We start from the raw sequence: 20,566 nt of genomic DNA, 5'->3' as shown, positions 1-20,566 counted from the left end.
ACTTCCATGTTATTTCATTAGCATTAATTTCAGATTTATTTAAATCATCTTTAGTTTTATCTTTTTAATTTAAAAAATGTTTTATGCCTAATTTAAAAATATAAACTTCACATTACTGAATAATAATCAATTAAAAAACAAACTGAATAAAATATTATCAAAAAACGTTTTTTTAAAAATGCAATTCAAAATATTTCCAATTTTTACCAACCATAACTGAGACTTTTATAATTCTCACACTGGGAGCAGCTGATGTTATTGCTGTGAATTATTACTTTTTTTTTTTTAATTAGCCAGACATGTACATAGAATGCAGTCAAAGTTTCATAGAATGCAGTTCTAGTGAGTTTCTGTCTGTTTATATATTTTATATGTTCAGTTGTGAAATGTGTCCTCTTTCTTTATGTGTCTAGAATAGGTTGTCAGGTTCTTTATGTGTCAAGGTTGTTGTCAGTGTTGGTGGATATGTGATTTGTGTCTAAGAGGTTGGCAAATGTTGACTATATCGATGTCAAGGGTTTTTGTCTTCAGGTGACATGAGTATATTAAATAAATAGTATGTAGATAATTTTTTTAGAAGCAAATAGTTTACATAGTCAGTAGTTTGAGATGACGTAAATGAGACTGTCTGTCAGCGTTGGTTTTCCATAATTTCAATTTAATGTTTTTATTGGTTGTTTTAGGTAATAGTGAAGTTAAAAAAATGTGTCTACTGTATTCATATTTGGCTTTAAAGTTTAATTTGTGATGTATTTTGTTTATGTACTATATATTAATGTACAAGGTTTACATTATCTTGTGGTGCCTTGATATAAAAAGATAGCGTCATCATGCATCAGTCCAGGTACATTATTTTGAGAACATCTTTATTGTTGGTAAATGGAGAGTAATGTATGTGTATCTGTTCTAAATATTTAATAAAGATTTCAGTTAGGATGCCGAAAACAGGGGTAGCCAAAGGAAGGCCATCAGGTTGCGTGCAACATTCATTTAGGAACATGAAATAATTTTTTTTACTAATGTTTAGTATGTTTGTGATTTCTGAGACATACTTTTAATGAAGAATTCTTTAAAATAAAAAATATCACTTAAGATGGGCTTAAGCCCGAAAACATTTTGATGAACATAAAAAAGTAAAAGTAAGAATGTTCTCTAATTCTATACCTTATACGATACAGTATACAGTATTCTATTCTATACCATACAGTATGGAGTAACAGAAAAAATGTCTGACCACACAACATCAGGAAAACTATGATTATAAGAGTTTGAGTACCAATCACCTAGAAGAAACACTTTTTCAGTATTTCCAACAATAATGAAATTCACACTTTCCTGTAAATAATTTGATTTTGAAAAGTAAAGTGGAATTTTTTGCTAAAAAGCTGGCTATAATACAAAAACCTACCTAAAATATCTAAGAATTATAACAAAGAAAAAGGGACTATTTTTAATGCTGATGAATTAGGTCTTCATTCTTTAAAATGCTCCTTTCAACTTTAGTTTCTTAACTAAAGTTGAAAGGTGAAAAGTGTATAAGTGGAAAATTGTGAAAAGAAAGAATTATTGGTCTAGTTTCTGCCAATATGATTGGAACTGAGAGAGCAGTTATTAACATAAGCCAAATATAGAAAGACTAATTTTTTAATAATCTTATGTCATTACCTGTGAAGTATCAAAATAATAAAACATGGTAAGCGTATCCAATTTTTGAAAAAAGATATATGAGAATAGGATAATGAATTTAAAAAATTCTTTCATTGGTGGATAAATAAACAGCACATTCCAGACATCCAAGGACTTGCAGAAAGTAAAATTGTCTTTTAACTTGTCAACACAACAAATGTACTGCAACCGGTGGACCAGAGTTATCAAATCTCTTAAGGGCCATTGCAGAAGAAAAATATTGCTTTTTCTTACTAAAGAAAAAGAAATTATGCAGCCTGGGACCTGATTACAGGTGAAACATTTAACTTCATGAAAGCTTTTATAATTTCACTGAAAAACCTGGATGTGAAATATATGAAACTAATTATGAAATCTGGCCCTCTGCTACTTTTTTTTTGAGATTTATTTTAAATTATTACATTATTACTTCATTTTTGTAGTTTATTACTATCAAACACCGGCCTGATGTATGAAAAAATGTACTAAATTTGTTAATGAAACTTTTAGTATCCAAATATTATTTAAAGTGAAAAAAGATGATTTATAGCAATCAGATATTTTTACAATTTCTATCATTTTTTTATAAGAATTTCAACTTTAAAACATATCACCATGTTGGAATTATTTCAAACCAAATACGAAGGTCTATTATAAACCCACCACCGTAACATTAAGCATATTAAAATGTTTATTCACACCATTACATCTTAAGTAGTAATAATACAATAAGTAATAATACAAAATGGCATGCAGCCAATCTAATTATAATTTTTACCCTTAGTTTTTTTGCATACTAAGAAATTACATTCAGAAAAATTATCAACAAGAAGAACAAATATGTGCAAGAAGAGATAATGTATCAGAAAAATCATTATCAAAAAATTGTTCTACGACTGTACTTTTTCGAAACATGTTTTTCTTACAAATCCTCAATAAAGGAAAACAGCTGTAATTTTGATACATGCTGAGAGATTAACTGCTGATGTATATATAGATTTACAGATCTTTCTTGAATAATTCATATAATTTTCACCCTATATATTTTTTAAACAAACAATCACAGGGTTTTCAAGAATATGGAAGAAACACAATCAGTAATCAATAATTTTTAATCGATCATCTTCATATTTTATCTTTAACTTATTAAACTAAATATCAATTTGTAAATAGTATTAAAAAAAAATTAAAAAATATATTTATGAATATTTTAAAGAACAGATCTAACATCAAGTATCATGACAATAACGTTCCAGGATGAACACCATTACAGCCATATTATTTATATCTAGTGGAAATCAATAGCATCCACTCAATTTTTATTTTATATTTAGACGTAATATAGTATAGAGGCACTTTAATTGATAAAACAAAAAATAAAAAATTAAGAAAGAAAATTAAGAAAAGAATTTGTTTCAAATATGTTGATAATTTTACCCAGATATAAAATAAATGTTTTCCTTGCATAACTAAAATAAAATTTAATATAATTTTTAATAAAATCTGAATTTCCTATTTGTACGGTCTCCAAATATGAATAGATGTGGCCTACAGAATCATGGGATAACAAATAATTGCTTTCAGATTATTAAAATCTTAATTGTAATTGTGTCAAACAAGAGAATTTCAGTGAAAATAACTTATTATGCAACCGATCAATTTTTATCCAAAGTTGATTTCTTCAATAAAACCCAAAATAAGGTCACAAAACTTATTTCCATAAGATTTCTGACATTTCTTACAGTACTGTGAATAGTTGAAATAAAATTACAATTTAAATTTGCACAGTTCAGTGTAATAAGTTCATCTTCAAGGATTTTGTAACTAATGCAAAATTAGATCTTACTTCAAATTTCTCAAAACATTAACAGTACATAGTCCCTGAAATTTAGTTGTTTTTTTTTTTGGAGAGAAGATAATTTTTTTTTTACCAACAACAATCTAAGTTGTGAGAATTTCAGGAGGATGTGGATTAACAGAAACTTTTTTTATGATTATTCAGTACTGGATTGGAAAACACAGAATACTGAGTTCACAGGGTGTTACCTCTAAGAATGTCAAAAATACCAAACAGATATTCTACCACATATTTATCCAAATCATAACTCCCCATGGCATCAATAAAATTTAATATTGCATAATTGGCAACTGAAATTTGGAGTAAAATATTTATCTCCATCTTCTAAGTGGGGTATTTATTTAACAGTTGTTTATTTTATAAAATATTCAAATTTAAACACATTAATACTTTATTCCAAAAATTTTAGGTAACAAGACAATACTACTGGTTGACTATTATTGTATCATAACAGAAATTCATTAGTCAAAATGTTTTCAACTTGTGTTAGGGGTTTACAAAAAGAGGAGAAAATAAAACTTCTGAACATCAGATGCTGGGATGTATTTTTGAGTTAAAATAATAATACATTTGTAATATTAATATTTTGTCAGTGTTCAGCAAAACATCAGTAACTGCATTGTCAGTTATAATTGAGTTAAATCATTATGTAGCTGTAAATAGGTAATATTTTTCCAGGAAAAATTCATTATATGCATTAAATGTACTATATCATACAAATAGAATTCCAAGTCATTAACTTTAATTTGTTTAGGGTAAGGTGGCAGGAATTTACTATGTTACTTAATAAGTTTTTGAATAACAGCAGTCATGATTCATTAGCTGCACAATACAACGCATATGATTTAGACTAGTATTTATATAATTTAATACTTGCAATGCGTTTGTAACTTTAAGTTTTAATAATAATATAACCAAATATCTAACAAAGAGTTTAGTGTTGTTAAAAATAGTGATTTAGCTGATATTGTCTATACTTTTTGATAAAAATTACTCTGTTTTATCTTTTTCTGACAACATAAGGTTTACTGTTTTCTATGAAATGAACTGCAGGGAAGAAAGGGAAGCTTGGAAATTTTGCCAAAAGTATTGACATGGACATCTACTGTAAGTTACTGAAGAAATCACATAAATCTTTATGCTTTCTGACACATGTGTTGGCCAAGACAGGACCAGAAATTTGGCTGCTGCATTACTATATGCATTCCAACAAACAAAATTTTCAGTTATTGAACAAAAATTTCTGAAATCCAAACATAATTTCATGGAATATGATTCAATGATTCTGCCATTGAGCATGAGAGTAAAAATAGAATGTATCTGGAATAGGATGCTGGGTTGACATTTGCAAGAAGAATACTCAACATTTCACTGCTAAAAAAAGGGGTAGAACCATACAGTCTTCCAGCTAAATATTTTCAGGCTTTTACGATTAACAGGCACTTTCTGATAAAACTAATTAAAAACAAAACCAAAATTAAGGAAGGAAAATCTATTTATTGGTTAAAAATTAAATGTTTATGTTTTCTGAGAGAATCTCCAAACTCCATACTTTAAATATTGCACTAGTACATATAATAAAATACTTGTTAACAAAGCTCAAGGGAGATCCCCAATAAAATATATAGTTGACACAAGATTACAAATCATTGCTATCTACAGCAACTTTGAAGAAAAAGGACTTGTTAAAGTTATGTTAAAAGAAATCATTCCAGAAGATTGTTGGTACTCTAAATGGCCTACGGGTAAGCACAACTACGATGCTTACTTTTTAAATTAGTGAAAAATGAATAATTGTAAGTACAGTATCTGGCTAGTACAGTGCAATAAAATATTACAGTAGAATCAGAATGGAATGTATACCAGCTACAAGTAACAAGTTAAAATTAGAAATAACACATTAACAATTATATGAATATCTTAATAATATACGAATATCACATGGTTCAAATTGTGCTTCCACAATTCATTAATAAGATAAGAGAATTAAAAGATTACTTATATATAGTGCAAATATAAAAGAAGTCAGAGACAGTTACAACTGCGTGGGAAACATATTTTATGAATAACTGTAAATAAACAATGGTTGACAGATATCTGTACTTTTGAACTTGTAAAAATGTATTAAGTACCAGAGCCACACACGTGTCCAGATGATAAGGATGAAGAAAGATCAGATGAGTATAATGAATATTTTTGGACAATTCAGTTATTTGCCCGCCACATATAAGCGTTGTTTACTCAATCTACCGCTAGTCAACTACTATAATCCATTGAAACTTACCTCACATGTTTTTTGCAGGCAACCAAGTGTCCTTAATCGCCTCAATTTTAGCATCAAACACATCTTTTTCGCGAACTTCTTGCCACAACATGACCTTATCCTATTTATAAAATAAAATTGTAAATATAATCTAACCAAACTTAACCTACGCTCACTAACCCTGACTAGCAAACAAAGTGGGCATAGGTTAAGTTTGGTTAGATTATAATTATAATTTTATTTATTTTCTTATTTCAATATAGCATTTCAGTGGTGCCATCTAAGAACCAACTAACAGTTTGAACCCGCTGGAAAGGAAAAATTTGTGGTGGGCAGATAACCGATAAGTACCAATTTTTGTTTATGCAATTAACTGGCATGTTTTTCCTTTACTTATGTTAAGTGAAAAAAATAAAAAGCATTAAGACAATTTAGTATATGATTTATGAAGTTCGTTTTAAAACTAAATAACCTTTTTTTATAAATAAGTACATTAAACCATCAAATTTGTAATGCTAGTGACAGTAAAGGGAATAATTTTGCAAATTTTTAGGCTTATTAATTTTTAGTTAGATAGTTCTTAAAAAGTAGTCAGCTTTTACTGTGGTAATTTTTTTTAAATAAAAAAAAATTAAGTTTATAAGGAATCATCACATTGGTTTTCTGTTTCTGTTTTTTTTTCTATTTTATTAATAGTCCTTAGTAAAAGTAATCAAAAAAATTGGTCTGAGTAACAAAATACCATTACTGAAATATTTCCTCGCCCACATTTCATCACAGGTAACGATTCGACTCAAAAATGCATCACGTTCTTTTGCAAACCTTGCTATAAGACTCCAAATGTCTCAACTTCTGATCTGCGGTCAAAAGGTGAGGGACCCATCTGGCATACATTTTACAGAACTGTAGGTTGTTTGTGATAATCGCTTGACAGCTCCCATAAGTTATTCCGACCTCTTCTGCAATTATGGATACTCTCACCCGTCGATCGTCTTCAAGAATGACTCAAACTGCACGAATGTTTTCATCTGTAATGCTGGTCTGAGGACAGCGATCATGTTCCTTATTTTCCACTCGTTCTCATCCTTCCTTGAACTCTTTATGCCAGGCAAACACACGAGTCCTTGACAATGTTTGGCCCCCTTACCGTGCAGTCAATCTCCACAAAATTTCCATTGCTTGAACTCCTTTAAGACCAAGAAATTTTATAATTATGTGTGGCACAGCAGAGGGGTGCACCTGTTGCTCTGACATCGTAAGAATTACTGATGAATTGATTGGGAGTCTCCCCACTCCTAATGACCTCACCCAAGCATACTAAAAGCGCGGGCCCAGTCCTACTAACTGTAGATGCTAAGGAACAAAAAATCCCGTTTATATTTCATTTTCCCTTGTATTATTATTTATTTTTTTTATTTAACTTTGTAGTTTAATTACAATAACAAAACACTACAGCATAAACAATGATATTTATAAAGTTCCAAGTTAAAATTATAAATAATGCATAAACAATAGAATATATGAATATCTTACATTAATGTCACATGGTTCAAATGTGCTTCCAAAATTCAATAATAATATGGTAAGAGAATTGAAAAATTACTTTTATGCAATACAAATATAAAACTAGTTTGAGGCAGTTAAACTTGAGTGGGAAACATATTTTATGAATAACTGTAAATAAACAATGGCTGACAAAAGAAAGGTACAAATCGCACAGTAGTTTAAAGGTTTGTATACTTCCAAAAAGATCCAGATATCAAACTCTCCCCCCCAGATAGTCAACATTAGTTGTATAACTAACATGAGTAAACTGAATTCAGCACAACCCTGGTATCCACACATTAATTAACACAGAGAATTTCTAAATGGGAAATTTTGGTAACTTGATGAATATTTATTGTTAAAATTATTTTAAAAAATTTAATTGCCAAATGATCTCACTCTCTCTCTCTCTCTCTCTCTCTCTCTCTCTCTCTCTCTCTCTCCATCTCTATCTTTTTTTTTATCAATTATCACTTACTTTTTATCACTGTTTATTAGTTATAATTTATTTATAACTGTTAATTTGATCACTTAAAGTGGAATTTCTTTCTTGTATTTCTATTTGAGACTTCATACAATCTACCTAACTCAGTTACACAGAAATAAGCCTAATGAGAATTTTTAATAAGATCAGCTACTTATTACATTCTAACTAATAATTAAAATAAACAATAACACTTACTTTTGAATATATTTTTTTGAGCAAAAGGTAAAATAGAAGAAAATTAAATGCATTAGCGACAAGATTTGTAACACGCAAAGCATATGTTGAGCATAAATTGAGATCAAGCACAAACGCTAGAGGTTTTATGACTCCAACTGATAGCAAATACACTCCAGGTAATGTTGTAATCTTTGGATCCCACTAAAAACAAACAATAAGGTATTTAATTTTAAATTATAATTCAGTTTATATTTAACAAGATATCAGAGACCAAAAATACCTTTTATTTGCTGGAATGAGCTAAAGCCTATGAGAATGAGATAAAAAGAATACCTCATAATTACCTATAAAGCAAACAAACCACCTGTTTTAACCAATATGCATTTTATAAACTAACTTTTTAAGAAATACAGGTCATAACAGAAAATATCTATTAATTTAATAAGCACCAACTTAAACAATAACAATACTGAATGTATTTCTAGAATAAATCTAATTTTTTACATTTTTCCTTGTTTTATGCAATTTTCAAAAGTCCACAAATTTGATAGTATACACAAGCATATTAATCTTCACTGAAATAATGGAAAAAAGTACCTCTATAAAACTACAAAATTAAATGCTGTCAGAAAAACCATGTATTCCGTTGATTCATTACAGAAAACTTACTTCACCCACCCGCAATTGATTAAAGTAATATTTTAGTTTAAATAACATTATAAAGATACCTCTTTTATTTTTGTTTTAATAATAAAATTAGGTTACACAATACATCAGAAGATTTATTTATTAATGAATAGATGCAAACACCTCAAAATCCCTCTAAAGTATTCATTAAATTCCAGATCATTTCAAACATTATTTCAGTGATTATTTCACTGACAAAAACTGAAAGCACCCATTTTTTTTTTGTATTTTTTTTTTAAATTATAACAGTTCCAATCAAGATTTTCTTTCAAATAAAAAAAAGTTATGTGAAAAAAATAGACTGATAGTTATTACTATTTAACCGTACCAGTTACAACTTCTTTGTAAACAAAAGTATGGTGAAACAGAAAACAAGCATAACATAAGATATATGATCAATCCTCCTTGAGGAGAATCAATCATATGTTTTATGTTACGTTTACACACATTATCATGTGTTAATTCACAACTCTTCAAGTTGTGAATTAACTCTTCAAACTCACCAACTGCGGGTTATTAACACTTCATGGCTCATCATTAAAATTTTTAAGTATACTTTAAAAATAAGCATAGAGTTAAAAACAACATAAAAACATGTAATTCGTGAATACAAATTGAAGATCAAGATACAGTGATCATTAACAGAAAACAATATATTTGTGCTGATCAAACTGTCAAGTAATATCCCAAATTTTATTTTCCATTATTATTGAACTTCTGGGTTATGGCTAAGATGTAGTAGAATGCATTTCAGTTATATGTGTAACTAATCAATACTTTATAGAAGAATGTTCATAGGCAAACCATATTTTGTTTATTTCACATTAATAACAACAAAACAAAATGTATATTTATCAGAATAAGAGTAATAGCTTTTCAGTATAAGAGTTTCCTTTATCTAACTGCTAAAATTCTAAATCTTACATTTATACAAAAAAAAAAAACACAACTAATTATGTTTAAAAACTGATAAATTAAGTTCCAAAACTTTTATGGGAAAAATATTTCCTCAAAGAAAAAAAACCTGTGGCTGCAATGAGTTTGATGGAGATGGAGCATTTTCCCTCCAGAAATAAATAATATAAGAAACATAAAAAGTTAAGTATTTTTGTATAATGTAACACTTTGTCAAAAAACAAAAACCAAACGCTACTTAACAAACACAAGTGTTTTATAAATTACATAAATTTTCTACGATTAGTTTTCGTCAATATCAAATACCATTATACATAAACATTATTAATGTTTATTAGTTAAGTAACCATGCTGGTACCAAATGACATCACCCTACACAGACTGAAATAAGAGGTAACCCAAATTAGACAACCTTTCAGTCTGAATAATCTTGGCTAACAATAAATCATACAATCCTCATATTCATTAACTTTCATACAACTGTTGGTAGTTTTCAGAAACACACCCGCAGCCGATCTGTAGTTAGTCAGTTGTCGTTGAAGTTAGTCAGTTAGTTATTAGATGGCGCCACTGAAAGGAAAATATAAATAAATAAGTAGTACATTTTTTTTTCTTTTTAAATACATACACTGTACTGTAATATCATTAAAATAATACAATGATACTGTAATAATAAAATAGTAAAATAAATTACAGTATTTTTTTGAGTATCGTAATTTACTGTATAACTTAAAAGAACCTAACCTATATTTCTGCATTAAAATAATACAATAAATATCATTAAAAATAATACAATGATACTGTAGTAATAAGATAGTAAAATAAAGTACAGTATTTTTTTGAGTAAAGTAATTTACATACATCATTTAATGTACAACTTAACAAGAACCTAACCTGTATTTTTTCATTAAATGCGAGACTCAATTTATGCATTTTCATTATATGCGAAAATTTTCCAGAACATAATACTTGTGTAAATTGACGGTGCACTCTATAGTAAATATATATATATATATATATATATACATATAATAAATAAATCAAAAAGTATAAATATAATTGAACCAAACTTAACCTATGTTCACTAGTCAAGGTTAGCGAGCGAAGCAAGCATAGGTTAAGTTTGGTTAGTTATATTTATTTATTATATAAAGTTAGATAATAATTTTAATTTACTTATTTTCTCCTTTCAGTGATGCCATCTAACAACTAACTAACTACTACAACAACAACTGAGTAACTACAGATCGTCTGCAGCCGTCTTCTTGAAAAGTACCACAACTGTTTACTGCGAAAATAAAAAACAAACAAAAATCAATACTTTATACACTTTCCTATGTATAAAGTAAACCAAAGGAACGCTTAAGAAATGTAGAAAACCCATAACTGACAGACTTTCTCTAACACATAACAAATCACTTAAAAGGACACAAACATTGATGTAACTTCACTTATGCTGTATCACTCATCACAAATGATGTTAATAAATGAATATTTTATTCAGACTGGTGTGTAATAATACATCACATCAGATATGGGTAGATATGCTACTCTAAATATAAAAAAGGTACTACCCCAGCATTGCCTGAATGGATCAAGAGAAACCATGGTAAAACCTTGATCACAGCAGTGTAAATAAAAACTTATTACAACATACATATACCTGGTTTAAGTTCAAATTAATAATTTAAAATATAAATACATGAAATAGCATACACTATTTATTTATATTTTAAATAAATTAGTAGAAAGATTTATTTAGATGGTAAATAGTTTATTATAAATGACAACACAGAAAAATAGCAAGGTTCTTTCTTATGAAGTCAAAATATTGTTTGACAAGAAAACAGTTCTGTTCGATAGTTTAGTTTAATAAAAGTACATACTGTAATATTTTAAGAATAAGCAACTACTTTTTGGGAATGGTTGCACATTTATAAGTGTAAGCACATGTATAAATTTTGTTAGTAAATACTGGTGTACAATACTAATATTTATGGACACCAAAAAATGATCTAAAAAGCATATTTTTGTTTCTTGAAAACCAATTCTGACTTTTTGTGGGAGTCCCAAGAGATGATATTTTTATACTTCAGATGGGAAATCAGTAGAGGTCAATACATTCAAACACATAGCAAGTGTTAATGGCTAAATATCAACACAAAAATATTTTACAGAATCAACACTATATCTAGAAAAATTACATAAATTAACATAACCAATCAACATTCATGTAAAACTGCAGAAATTTTCAGAAGAAATTATTTATTTAACTATAAACAAGACATACAATATCACAATTATAAGAAACCTTCCATATCTACACTGATAACACAAACTAAGCATAAATAAACTAAAATGCAATGACACGATGCATATGATTATTTTTGTTACACTGTAACAAAGACAATGGGAGGACTGACACACATACACACACACACATATGTGTATATATATATATATATATATACCCAACACCCATTCACAAAAACTAGCATTACGTAACTAAGCCATTATTTACAAATCTTTGATAGAAACAGAGAACAAACATTAATACCACAAGGAAACGGAACTGCAAATTAGCTTAAAAATAGCTAATGTAACATATGAAACTGGCCGAATTGTTTTTTTAACACTTTTTATGAAATTGATCAACAAAACGCTTTCTACAGAATAATATCCCTAAGCCTTCAATTATAGTAGATATTTGTTGATCAGCAGGTGAATAAATGAGAAAAAATATTCAGACTGACAAAGATATACAATGTCAAATTATGCTACATCCTATAAGACACCTCGAACACAATCAAATAATATCTTTTTATTGGGTATAAATTTACATTACAGCACAAAAAATAAATGCCTTAACATAAGTGACAAAACTAAAAAAAGTGGAAATACTATTTTCTGTACCATACGCGACTGGTAGAAAACCTTTGCAATAAAAAATGAACCATTCATTAAAATTTCTGAAATTATTAAGGAACCAAGACCATAATAATTGTTTAACAGATATAAATTTAATTAAAACTATTTATAAAATTGCTTTTAATCTGCAAAATAGTACAATTTGCATTACTATAATTCTGTAACAAGAAAACAGATATTTGAATTTTAACTTAATATAGCGTACCTCGTCAAAAGTTCCATTACAGAATTTTTTAGCTTGTGGGATGTGAAACAATTCGTCAATAAAAGGGGTTGGTTGCACGTAATAGATAGTATTAAATAAGTAATATGTAATGCTTGTGTAGAGTCCAAATATTAACAAAAAAACGGACCAATTCGCCAAATCGTTTTTCTGCCCCATAACGAAATCCTCAAACGTTATATCATAAACACATAACCTGACTAAAAGTACAGCGTAGTCTAATCCCAACTTAATCTTTTTTTTTAAAACTCAACTCTCGAATGAGAAAGATTGGATTAGATATTACAACAAACTTTCACAGAAATACCGAAACACCATTCCTAACTACCACATGGTTAAGTTCGTACCCACGCAGGACGCTATAACATTGAACAACAATCGACTGAATCGCCAAACTTATCGATAGAAAAATCCCCAAATGTACTGAACTGCCTAACGACGAACCGGGGATTGAGGTTTCCCTTAAAATTGGATATTTGAACTTATCATTATTATCAAATTAATAATTAAATCACTAGCATAGATAATTCAAAAATAGAGGTTATTTTTCTCTAATTCATTTTTTTGTCTATCAGTATGTTCTTAAGTAACGCACACCACAAATATCTATTTTAGAAAATGTAGGTCGTTGACCTCGTAAGATATTCAAAAACGTATTACTAATTTTATCAACGACATTCATGAATACAATCCATTCATAATAGTTCAGTGTAATCTAACATAAAAATTGTTATTTACAGACACACTTTTGGGTAATGCACTATCAGAATTTTTGCCCCATTTTACCTTGTAACATCAGCAGAATCTTGGCTTCATTGTACACAATTTTGATTTTTAGGCCGTAAAAATAAGACCACATTAATTTAATTCAGCTTTCTTGCAAGTTTTAATGTAAAAAAACCAAAAAATTATTTTTAATTATTAACTTAAAGAAATATTCATTAATTTATTATCTAAAATCTTCTCAAAACTACAGTTTTCAAATACATATTCTGAAACTGGTGTTAATTTTTAACTATGCCACTACATATTATACACAAAACCTTTTGTGATCAATATCTATTAATGATGTAATTGTTTATTCTTTATAAACCAATATCCCAGAATCATACCATTTTATATAACTCGCCACCAAAAGTTTAAGTGAACATTAGTTGTACATCAATAGCTTTAGTGTTCAGTAGGAATCAACTAAATTAATTGTGTTCCACTTTTATATTGGTGAGTGTAATTTTTATAAAAAATCATGTTTAATTTGAAAGGGTGATTTTTTTTTTTTTTGTCTTCAGTCATTTGACTGGTTTGATGCAGCTCTCCAAGATTCCCTATCTAGTGCTAGTCGTTTCATTTCAGTATACCCTCTACATCCTACATCCCCAACAATTTGTTTTACATACTCCAAACGTGGCCTGCCTACACAATTTTTCCCTTCTACCTGTCCTTCCAATATTAAAGCGACTATTCCAGGATGCCTTAGTATGTGGCCTATAAGTCTGTCTCTTCTTTTAACTATATTCTTCCAAATGCTTCTTTCTTCATCTATTTGCCGCAATACCTCTTCATTTGTCACTTTATCCACCCATCTGATTTTTAACATTCTCCTATAGCACCACATTTCAAAAGCTTCTAATCTTTTCTTCTCAGATACTCCGATTGTCCAAGTTTCACTTCCATATAAAGCGACACTCCAAACATACACTTTCAAAAATCTTTTCCTGAGATTTAAATTAATTTTTGATGTAAACAAATTATATTTCTTACTGAAGGCTCGTTTAGCTTGTGCTATTCGGCATTTTATATCGCTCCTGCTTCGTCCATCTTTAGTAATTTTACTTCCCAAATAACAAAATTCTTCTACCTCCATAATCTTTTCTCCTCCTATTTTCACATTCAGTGGTCCATCTTTGTTATTTCTACTACATTTCATTACTTTTGTTTTGTTCTTGTTTATTTTCATGCGATAGTTCTTGCGTAGGACTTCATCTATGCCGTTCATTGTTTCTTCTAAATCCTTTTTACTCTCGGCTAGAATTACTATATCATCAGCAAATCGTAGCATCTTTATCTTTTCACCTTGTACTGTTACTCCGAATCTAAATTGTTCTTTAACATCATTAACTGCTAGTTCCATGTAAAGATTAAAAAGTAACGGAGATAGGGAACATCCTTGTCGGACTCCCTTTCTTATTAGGGCTTCTTTCTTATGTTCTTCAATTGTTATTGTTGCTGTTTGGTTCCTGTACATGTTAGCAATTGTTCTTCTATCTCTGTATTTGAACCCTAATTTTTTTAAAATGCTGAACATTTTATTCCAATCTACGTTATCGAAAGCCTTTTCTAGGTCTATAAACGCCAAGTATGTTGGTTTGTTTTTCTTTAATCTACCTTCTACTATTAATCTGAGGCCTAAAATTGCTTCCCTTGTCCCTATACTTTTCCTGAAACCAAATTGGTCTTCTCCTAACACTTCTTCCACTCTCCTCTCAATTCTTCTGTATAAAATTCTAGTTAAGATTTTTGATGCATGACTAGTTAAACTAATTGTTCTGTATTCTTCACATTTATCTGCCCCTGCTTTCTTTGGTATCATAACTATAACACTTTTTTTGAAGTCTGACGGAAATTCCCCTTTTTCATAAATATTACACACCAGTTTGTATAATCTATCAATCGCTTCCTCACCTGCACTGCGCAGTAATTCTACAGGTATTCCGTCTATTCCAGGAGCCTTTCTGCCATTTAAATCTTTTAATGCTCTCTTAAATTCAGATCTCAGTATTGTTTTTCCCATTTCATCCTCCTCAACTTCCTCTTCTTCCTCTATAACACCATTTTCTAATTCATTTCCTCCGTATAACTCTTCAATATATTCCACCCATCTATCGACTTTACCTTTCGTATTATATATTGGTGTACCATCTTTGTTTAACACATTATTAGATTTTAATTTATTTACCCCAAAATTTTCCTTAACTTTCCTGTATGCTCCGTCAATTTTACCAATGTTCATTTCTCTTTCCACTTCTGAACACTTTTCTTTAATCCACTCTTCTTTCGCCAGTTTGCATTTCCTATTTATAGCATTTCTTAATTGCCGATAGTTCCTTTTACTTTCTTCATCATTAGCATTCTTATATTTTCTACGTTCATCCATCAGCTGCAATATATCGTCTGAAACCCAAGGTTTTCTACCAGTTCTCTTTATTCCGCCTAAGTTTGCTTCTGCTGATTTAAGAATTTCCTTTTTAACATTCTCCCATTCTTCTTCTACATTTTCTACCATATCTTTTTTACTCAGACCTCTTGCGATGTCCTCCTCAAAAATCTTCTTTACCTCCTCTTCCTCAAGCTTCTCTAAATTCCACCGATTCATCTGACAACTTTTCTTCAGGTTTTTAAACCCCAATCTACATTTCATTATCACCAAATTATGGTCGCTATCAATGTCTGCTCCAGGGTAAGTTTTGCAGTCAACGAGTTGATTTCTAAATCTTTGCTTAACCATGATATAATCTATCTGATACCGTCCAGTATCGCCTGGCTTTTTCCAAGTGTATATTCTTCTATTATGATTTTTAAATTGGGTGTTGGCAATTACTAAATTATACTTCGTGCAAAACTCTATAAGTCGGTCCCCTCTTTCATTCCTTTTGCCCAGCCCGTATTCACCCACTATATTTCCTTCCTTGCCTTTTCCAATGCTTGCATTCCAATCTCCAACTATTATTAAATTTTCATCTCCCTTTACGTGTTTAATTGCTTCATCAATCTCTTCGTATACACACTCTACCTCATCATCATCATGGGCGCTTGTAGGCATATAAACGTTAACAATCGTTGTCGGTTTAGGTTTTGATTTTATCCTTATTACAATGATTCTATCGCTATGCGTTTTGAAATACTCCACTCTCCTCCCTATCTTCTTGTTCATCACGAAACCTACTCCTGCCTGCCCATTATTTGACGCTGAGTTAATTACTCTAAAATCACCTGACCAAAAGTCGCCTTCCTCTTCCCACCGAACCTCACTAATTCCTACTATATCCACATTCACCCTATCCATTTCCCTTTTTAAATTTTCTAGCCTACCAACCTTTTTTAAGCTTCTAACATTCCACGCTCCGACTCGTAGAATGTTATTTTTTAATTTTCTGAAAGGGTGATTAACTGTGAGAAACTACTTGTTCACAAAATGCAATAGAGAGGTAGACTGAGAAAGCAGTAAAAAAATAGAATCAACAACTTATTGATGTTCATGTATTTTGTACTGCATTAATGTGTTCTTACATTATACTAATTGCAGAGAAAAAGTCTTGACATGAATTGATATGAAAGAATTATGAACTGTTACTCTTTCACATAGTAGTACTGGTAATGGCCACTTAAATTATTACCATGTAAATATCTTGAAAACACCCATATTCAAAAACAGAGACAAACTAACACCTCCAACAACATCAGTTACAGAACTTATCTTGTATGGTGAATGAAAATTGTTTTTTTTGGGCTGTATAGAGTAGCAGTAAAGTTAATCCAAAAATGAGTAATTTTAACATATATGTTTTTATTTAACTTAAGTAATATAAAAATACAATAAGATACTTTTAACACTGAATACATCCTACTTTTTTATGTGTTCATTCTCTCATTTTGCTATGGATTGAATCAATGGACTTTTAATTTCTTTATGAAACCAAGACTTGGTAGTGTAGCAATCTACACTACCAATCTTTATTTTACTATTACTCACAAATTCAATATTGGGTCTATATCAAGGGAGTTACTCAGTCACTGAAGCACGTTTTTAAGAATGCCATAAATTTTCAAATTGACATAAGGAACAAAGTGTTGTCAAAAAATTAGATTTTAATAATTTTGTATTTATGAAAATAATGCCTTAACATCTGCAAATAATTATTACTTTTCAATGTTCCTTTAACATATATCAGATGATTCCTTCATATGTGAAACTACCCCAAAACACTTTCTTGGCTGGAAAGTAAGGGATTGGTACACAACCAATCCAGGGGATTGGTAAGTAATCCAATTCCCTGGCTTGTTCTTAACTATTATGAACAGGAAATAATTTTCATACATAATGAATTCTGGATCACTATACAGAAGATTGGCTCTCATCTGAAAAATGATCACCCTCTTCAACTTATTTACAGTCCAATTCATGTACTTTTTTGTCCTTTTTTTCATCATGGCTGGTAATAAATTTACTTGTCTGCTAGTCAGTGTCACCTTATTCTAGCTTTTAGCAGTCTGTTTAGAGCTGTCTGATATGAACATTAACAAAATTGACCTATAAGTCATATTTCAAATTTATATCCTTGAATTTATTATACTTTTAGAATCAATAAAAATTCAGTGGTAAACATTTATTTACAATAAAAAATAATTTTATAAAGTCGCCTTTGTTGAGATTTTCTTTTTTGATTAGAAGAAAATGATCTTGTCAATCCAAATTCTGTAAAACTATTTTAACAGTATCAAACCCTACATCACATTCTTCACTGATTGTCTTTTAGTCACATTTGTACACCGTAACAAACATTTGTAAAGTAACAATCTTAAGACTGTTTTCTTAGAGTTATACTCAGTTTTATTGCAATAAAAAAACAAAAAAATAAGAAGTTACTTAGAATATTTTCAACCAACAGGAGGTTCACTAACAACAGTTCACTGTTTCAGTCGCACATGATAGAAACAATAAACTGTATCTAATAACCATTAATATTTATATAAAGTAAGTTTCAGTAAGATGGAGAAGAAAAAAATACCTCTCTGTTGGAATGATTCTTTCTATATCTCACTACTTAATAAGCTTTGAATTTTTAAGATACATATAAAAATACATATCCTAGCATATTAAACAAACAGATAAAATTTAAATCCAGTACACTTTTGACCGCTTTCTATATATGTCTCTGTCCAGTTCAGGAAAAGTTGCTAGCTATAACACAACTGAGATCAGGGTGAGAACATCACACGAGTAACTGAATACATAAAATAAGTTTTACAAATCTCTTTATTAAAAAAAATTGGTAATTAAATTAAAGAAATTTAGATTTTCTGCTATTAAACTAATTTAATGACAGATTTCATTGGGGGTCTTAAAACACTCATTATATCAGGACACAGATAATCAGCATGCACCGACTATCCTCACTCAATTATGAGAGGAGTTTTAAGAGAACATAGCTTTTCTCTTATTCAAAGCCTTACCTCAATGGCATTCAAATCAAGATATCTCAGCAGTTAATTAAGATACAGAATTTGTTTGGGTCTTAATACAGTCACCACATCAAGTGCCATCAAATGAGACTGATAGTCAGAAAATTGTATGACAACAGTTTAGACATGGAAATAATAAAGGTGTGAATCTTGGACAATGGTTCTTCTGCCTTGGATTGATTTAATGCTGTCTGACACTACTGTCCCATTTTCTTTTAAACAAAGACAATTTCCCGTGCAGTTAGCATTTTACACGACCATGAACAAGGCGCAAGAAAAAATTGTGGGCCGAGTAGGAATCTACGTACCTGAACCAGTTTTTAGCTATGGACAATTGTACATTGCCTTACCATGCGCAAAAGTTTTTAAAAATGTGAAATTGAAGATGAAAACTAAGGGTAAATGTACAGCTAATGTTGCCTGAAGGAAGTGTTATGAACCACAAAGTAAATTATCTGTTATAACTTAATTTAATTATTGATGCTGATAAGCAGCATGGGTTCCCTAGTGGATTATTAATTAAATTTGGTTATGTGCTTAATGCCAAAATACAAACAAACCAAAAACCACATACAAACAAAAATCATAATTCTTTGACTCCCCCTCAAAAGTGTTTGGTGTCAACATTAATGAACTTTTATAAAATTTGTGTAGTGGTTTAAGCCCTCATAATATAAACTCAAAACTTTATGACCTTACATATTTATTTACTTATATAATTATCTATAAAATATAATTGTAAAATTTCTAGGTTAATTAGTTATTAAAAAAAAATAGGTTAAATATTACAAAAAAAATCTGCTTAACACAAAACCTTGTGGTAAGTCACTTTGTTGTAAAATTTTGATAAAATCAGTAAATATGACATGTTTTTAAAAATTTGTCAAAAAATATGCTTGAAAAAGACATTTAACAATTTATTTTTATCTTCTATAATAATGTTAAAAACACTACAAATAATTTATTTTGAAAAAACTGATGAAAGTTTTAAAAAATAAGTTCGCAAAATTTGTAGAACTCCTGTGGTTAGCAATGAATTACTTTAATAACTGCTACTTTTGTAATAAAGATTAAAATCTGTTCTCAGCAGATAGTGCCCATCTAGAAAAAAATAAATTTTTCATATTAATAGGTTAAAATATAAAAAAATTAGAAAAACTTAGAAAATTAAATTTTAAATTTACCATACATACAACTCTAGGGATGAGGAGGATTTTCCTTAAAGGATTTCTTAATATGCTCTTGGGTTCACTTTTATATCTGGAAGAAAATTTTTTTTTTCGGCTTGTACTTAAGGTGAATGCAAAATTATAGATCAGTTATCTGCTGTTCTAATCCTGGGTAAAGACACCTCCAGTCTATTGAGGATTTGTAGGTAGAATGTTCCTTAAATCACCCATTTAAATTAGTTTTTCTTAATTTTGTATTCCATCTGCGGGTAAATTTTTTCTTTTTCACATTGAATTCTTTCTATATTTTAGAGTCCTTCTTTCTCAGAATGCTCTGTGGATGCCTGCTGGATTCATACAAAGGATGTAGAGACCTGTTGAGATATTGCTTTCTTCATATTTGTTTTTG

General features: G+C 29.5%; 1 protein-coding gene across 2 annotated transcripts in view; it reads right to left on the bottom strand.

Annotated features, from left to right (window-relative positions):
• Alg10 (alpha-1,2-glucosyltransferase Alg10) overlaps positions 1 to 13,250 on the bottom strand; it is a 36,288-nt gene extending 23,038 nt beyond the window's left edge. Inside the window, exons 1-2 of one of the 2 annotated variants that reach the window (XM_075382533.1) lie at positions 12,731 to 13,250; positions 8,014 to 8,196 (exon numbers count right to left, since the gene is read on the bottom strand). In XM_075382533.1, coding sequence (XP_075238648.1) covers positions 8,014 to 8,196; positions 12,731 to 12,907 — 360 coding nt within the window. In that variant the 5' untranslated portion in view covers positions 12,908 to 13,250. Of the gene's footprint in view, positions 1 to 8,013; positions 8,197 to 11,801; positions 11,941 to 12,730 lie in introns of those variants that run through there. The other variant, XM_075382534.1, reaches the window with a different exon arrangement.
• Positions 13,251 to 20,566: the final 7,316 nt, after the last annotated feature.

This window comes from Lycorma delicatula, chromosome 1, assembly GCF_047948215.1.
Source record: "Lycorma delicatula isolate Av1 chromosome 1, ASM4794821v1, whole genome shotgun sequence".
In the NCBI taxonomy this organism is placed as follows: Eukaryota; Metazoa; Arthropoda; class Insecta; order Hemiptera; family Fulgoridae; genus Lycorma; species Lycorma delicatula.
This window is presented reverse-complemented; position numbering and strand designations above follow the sequence as displayed.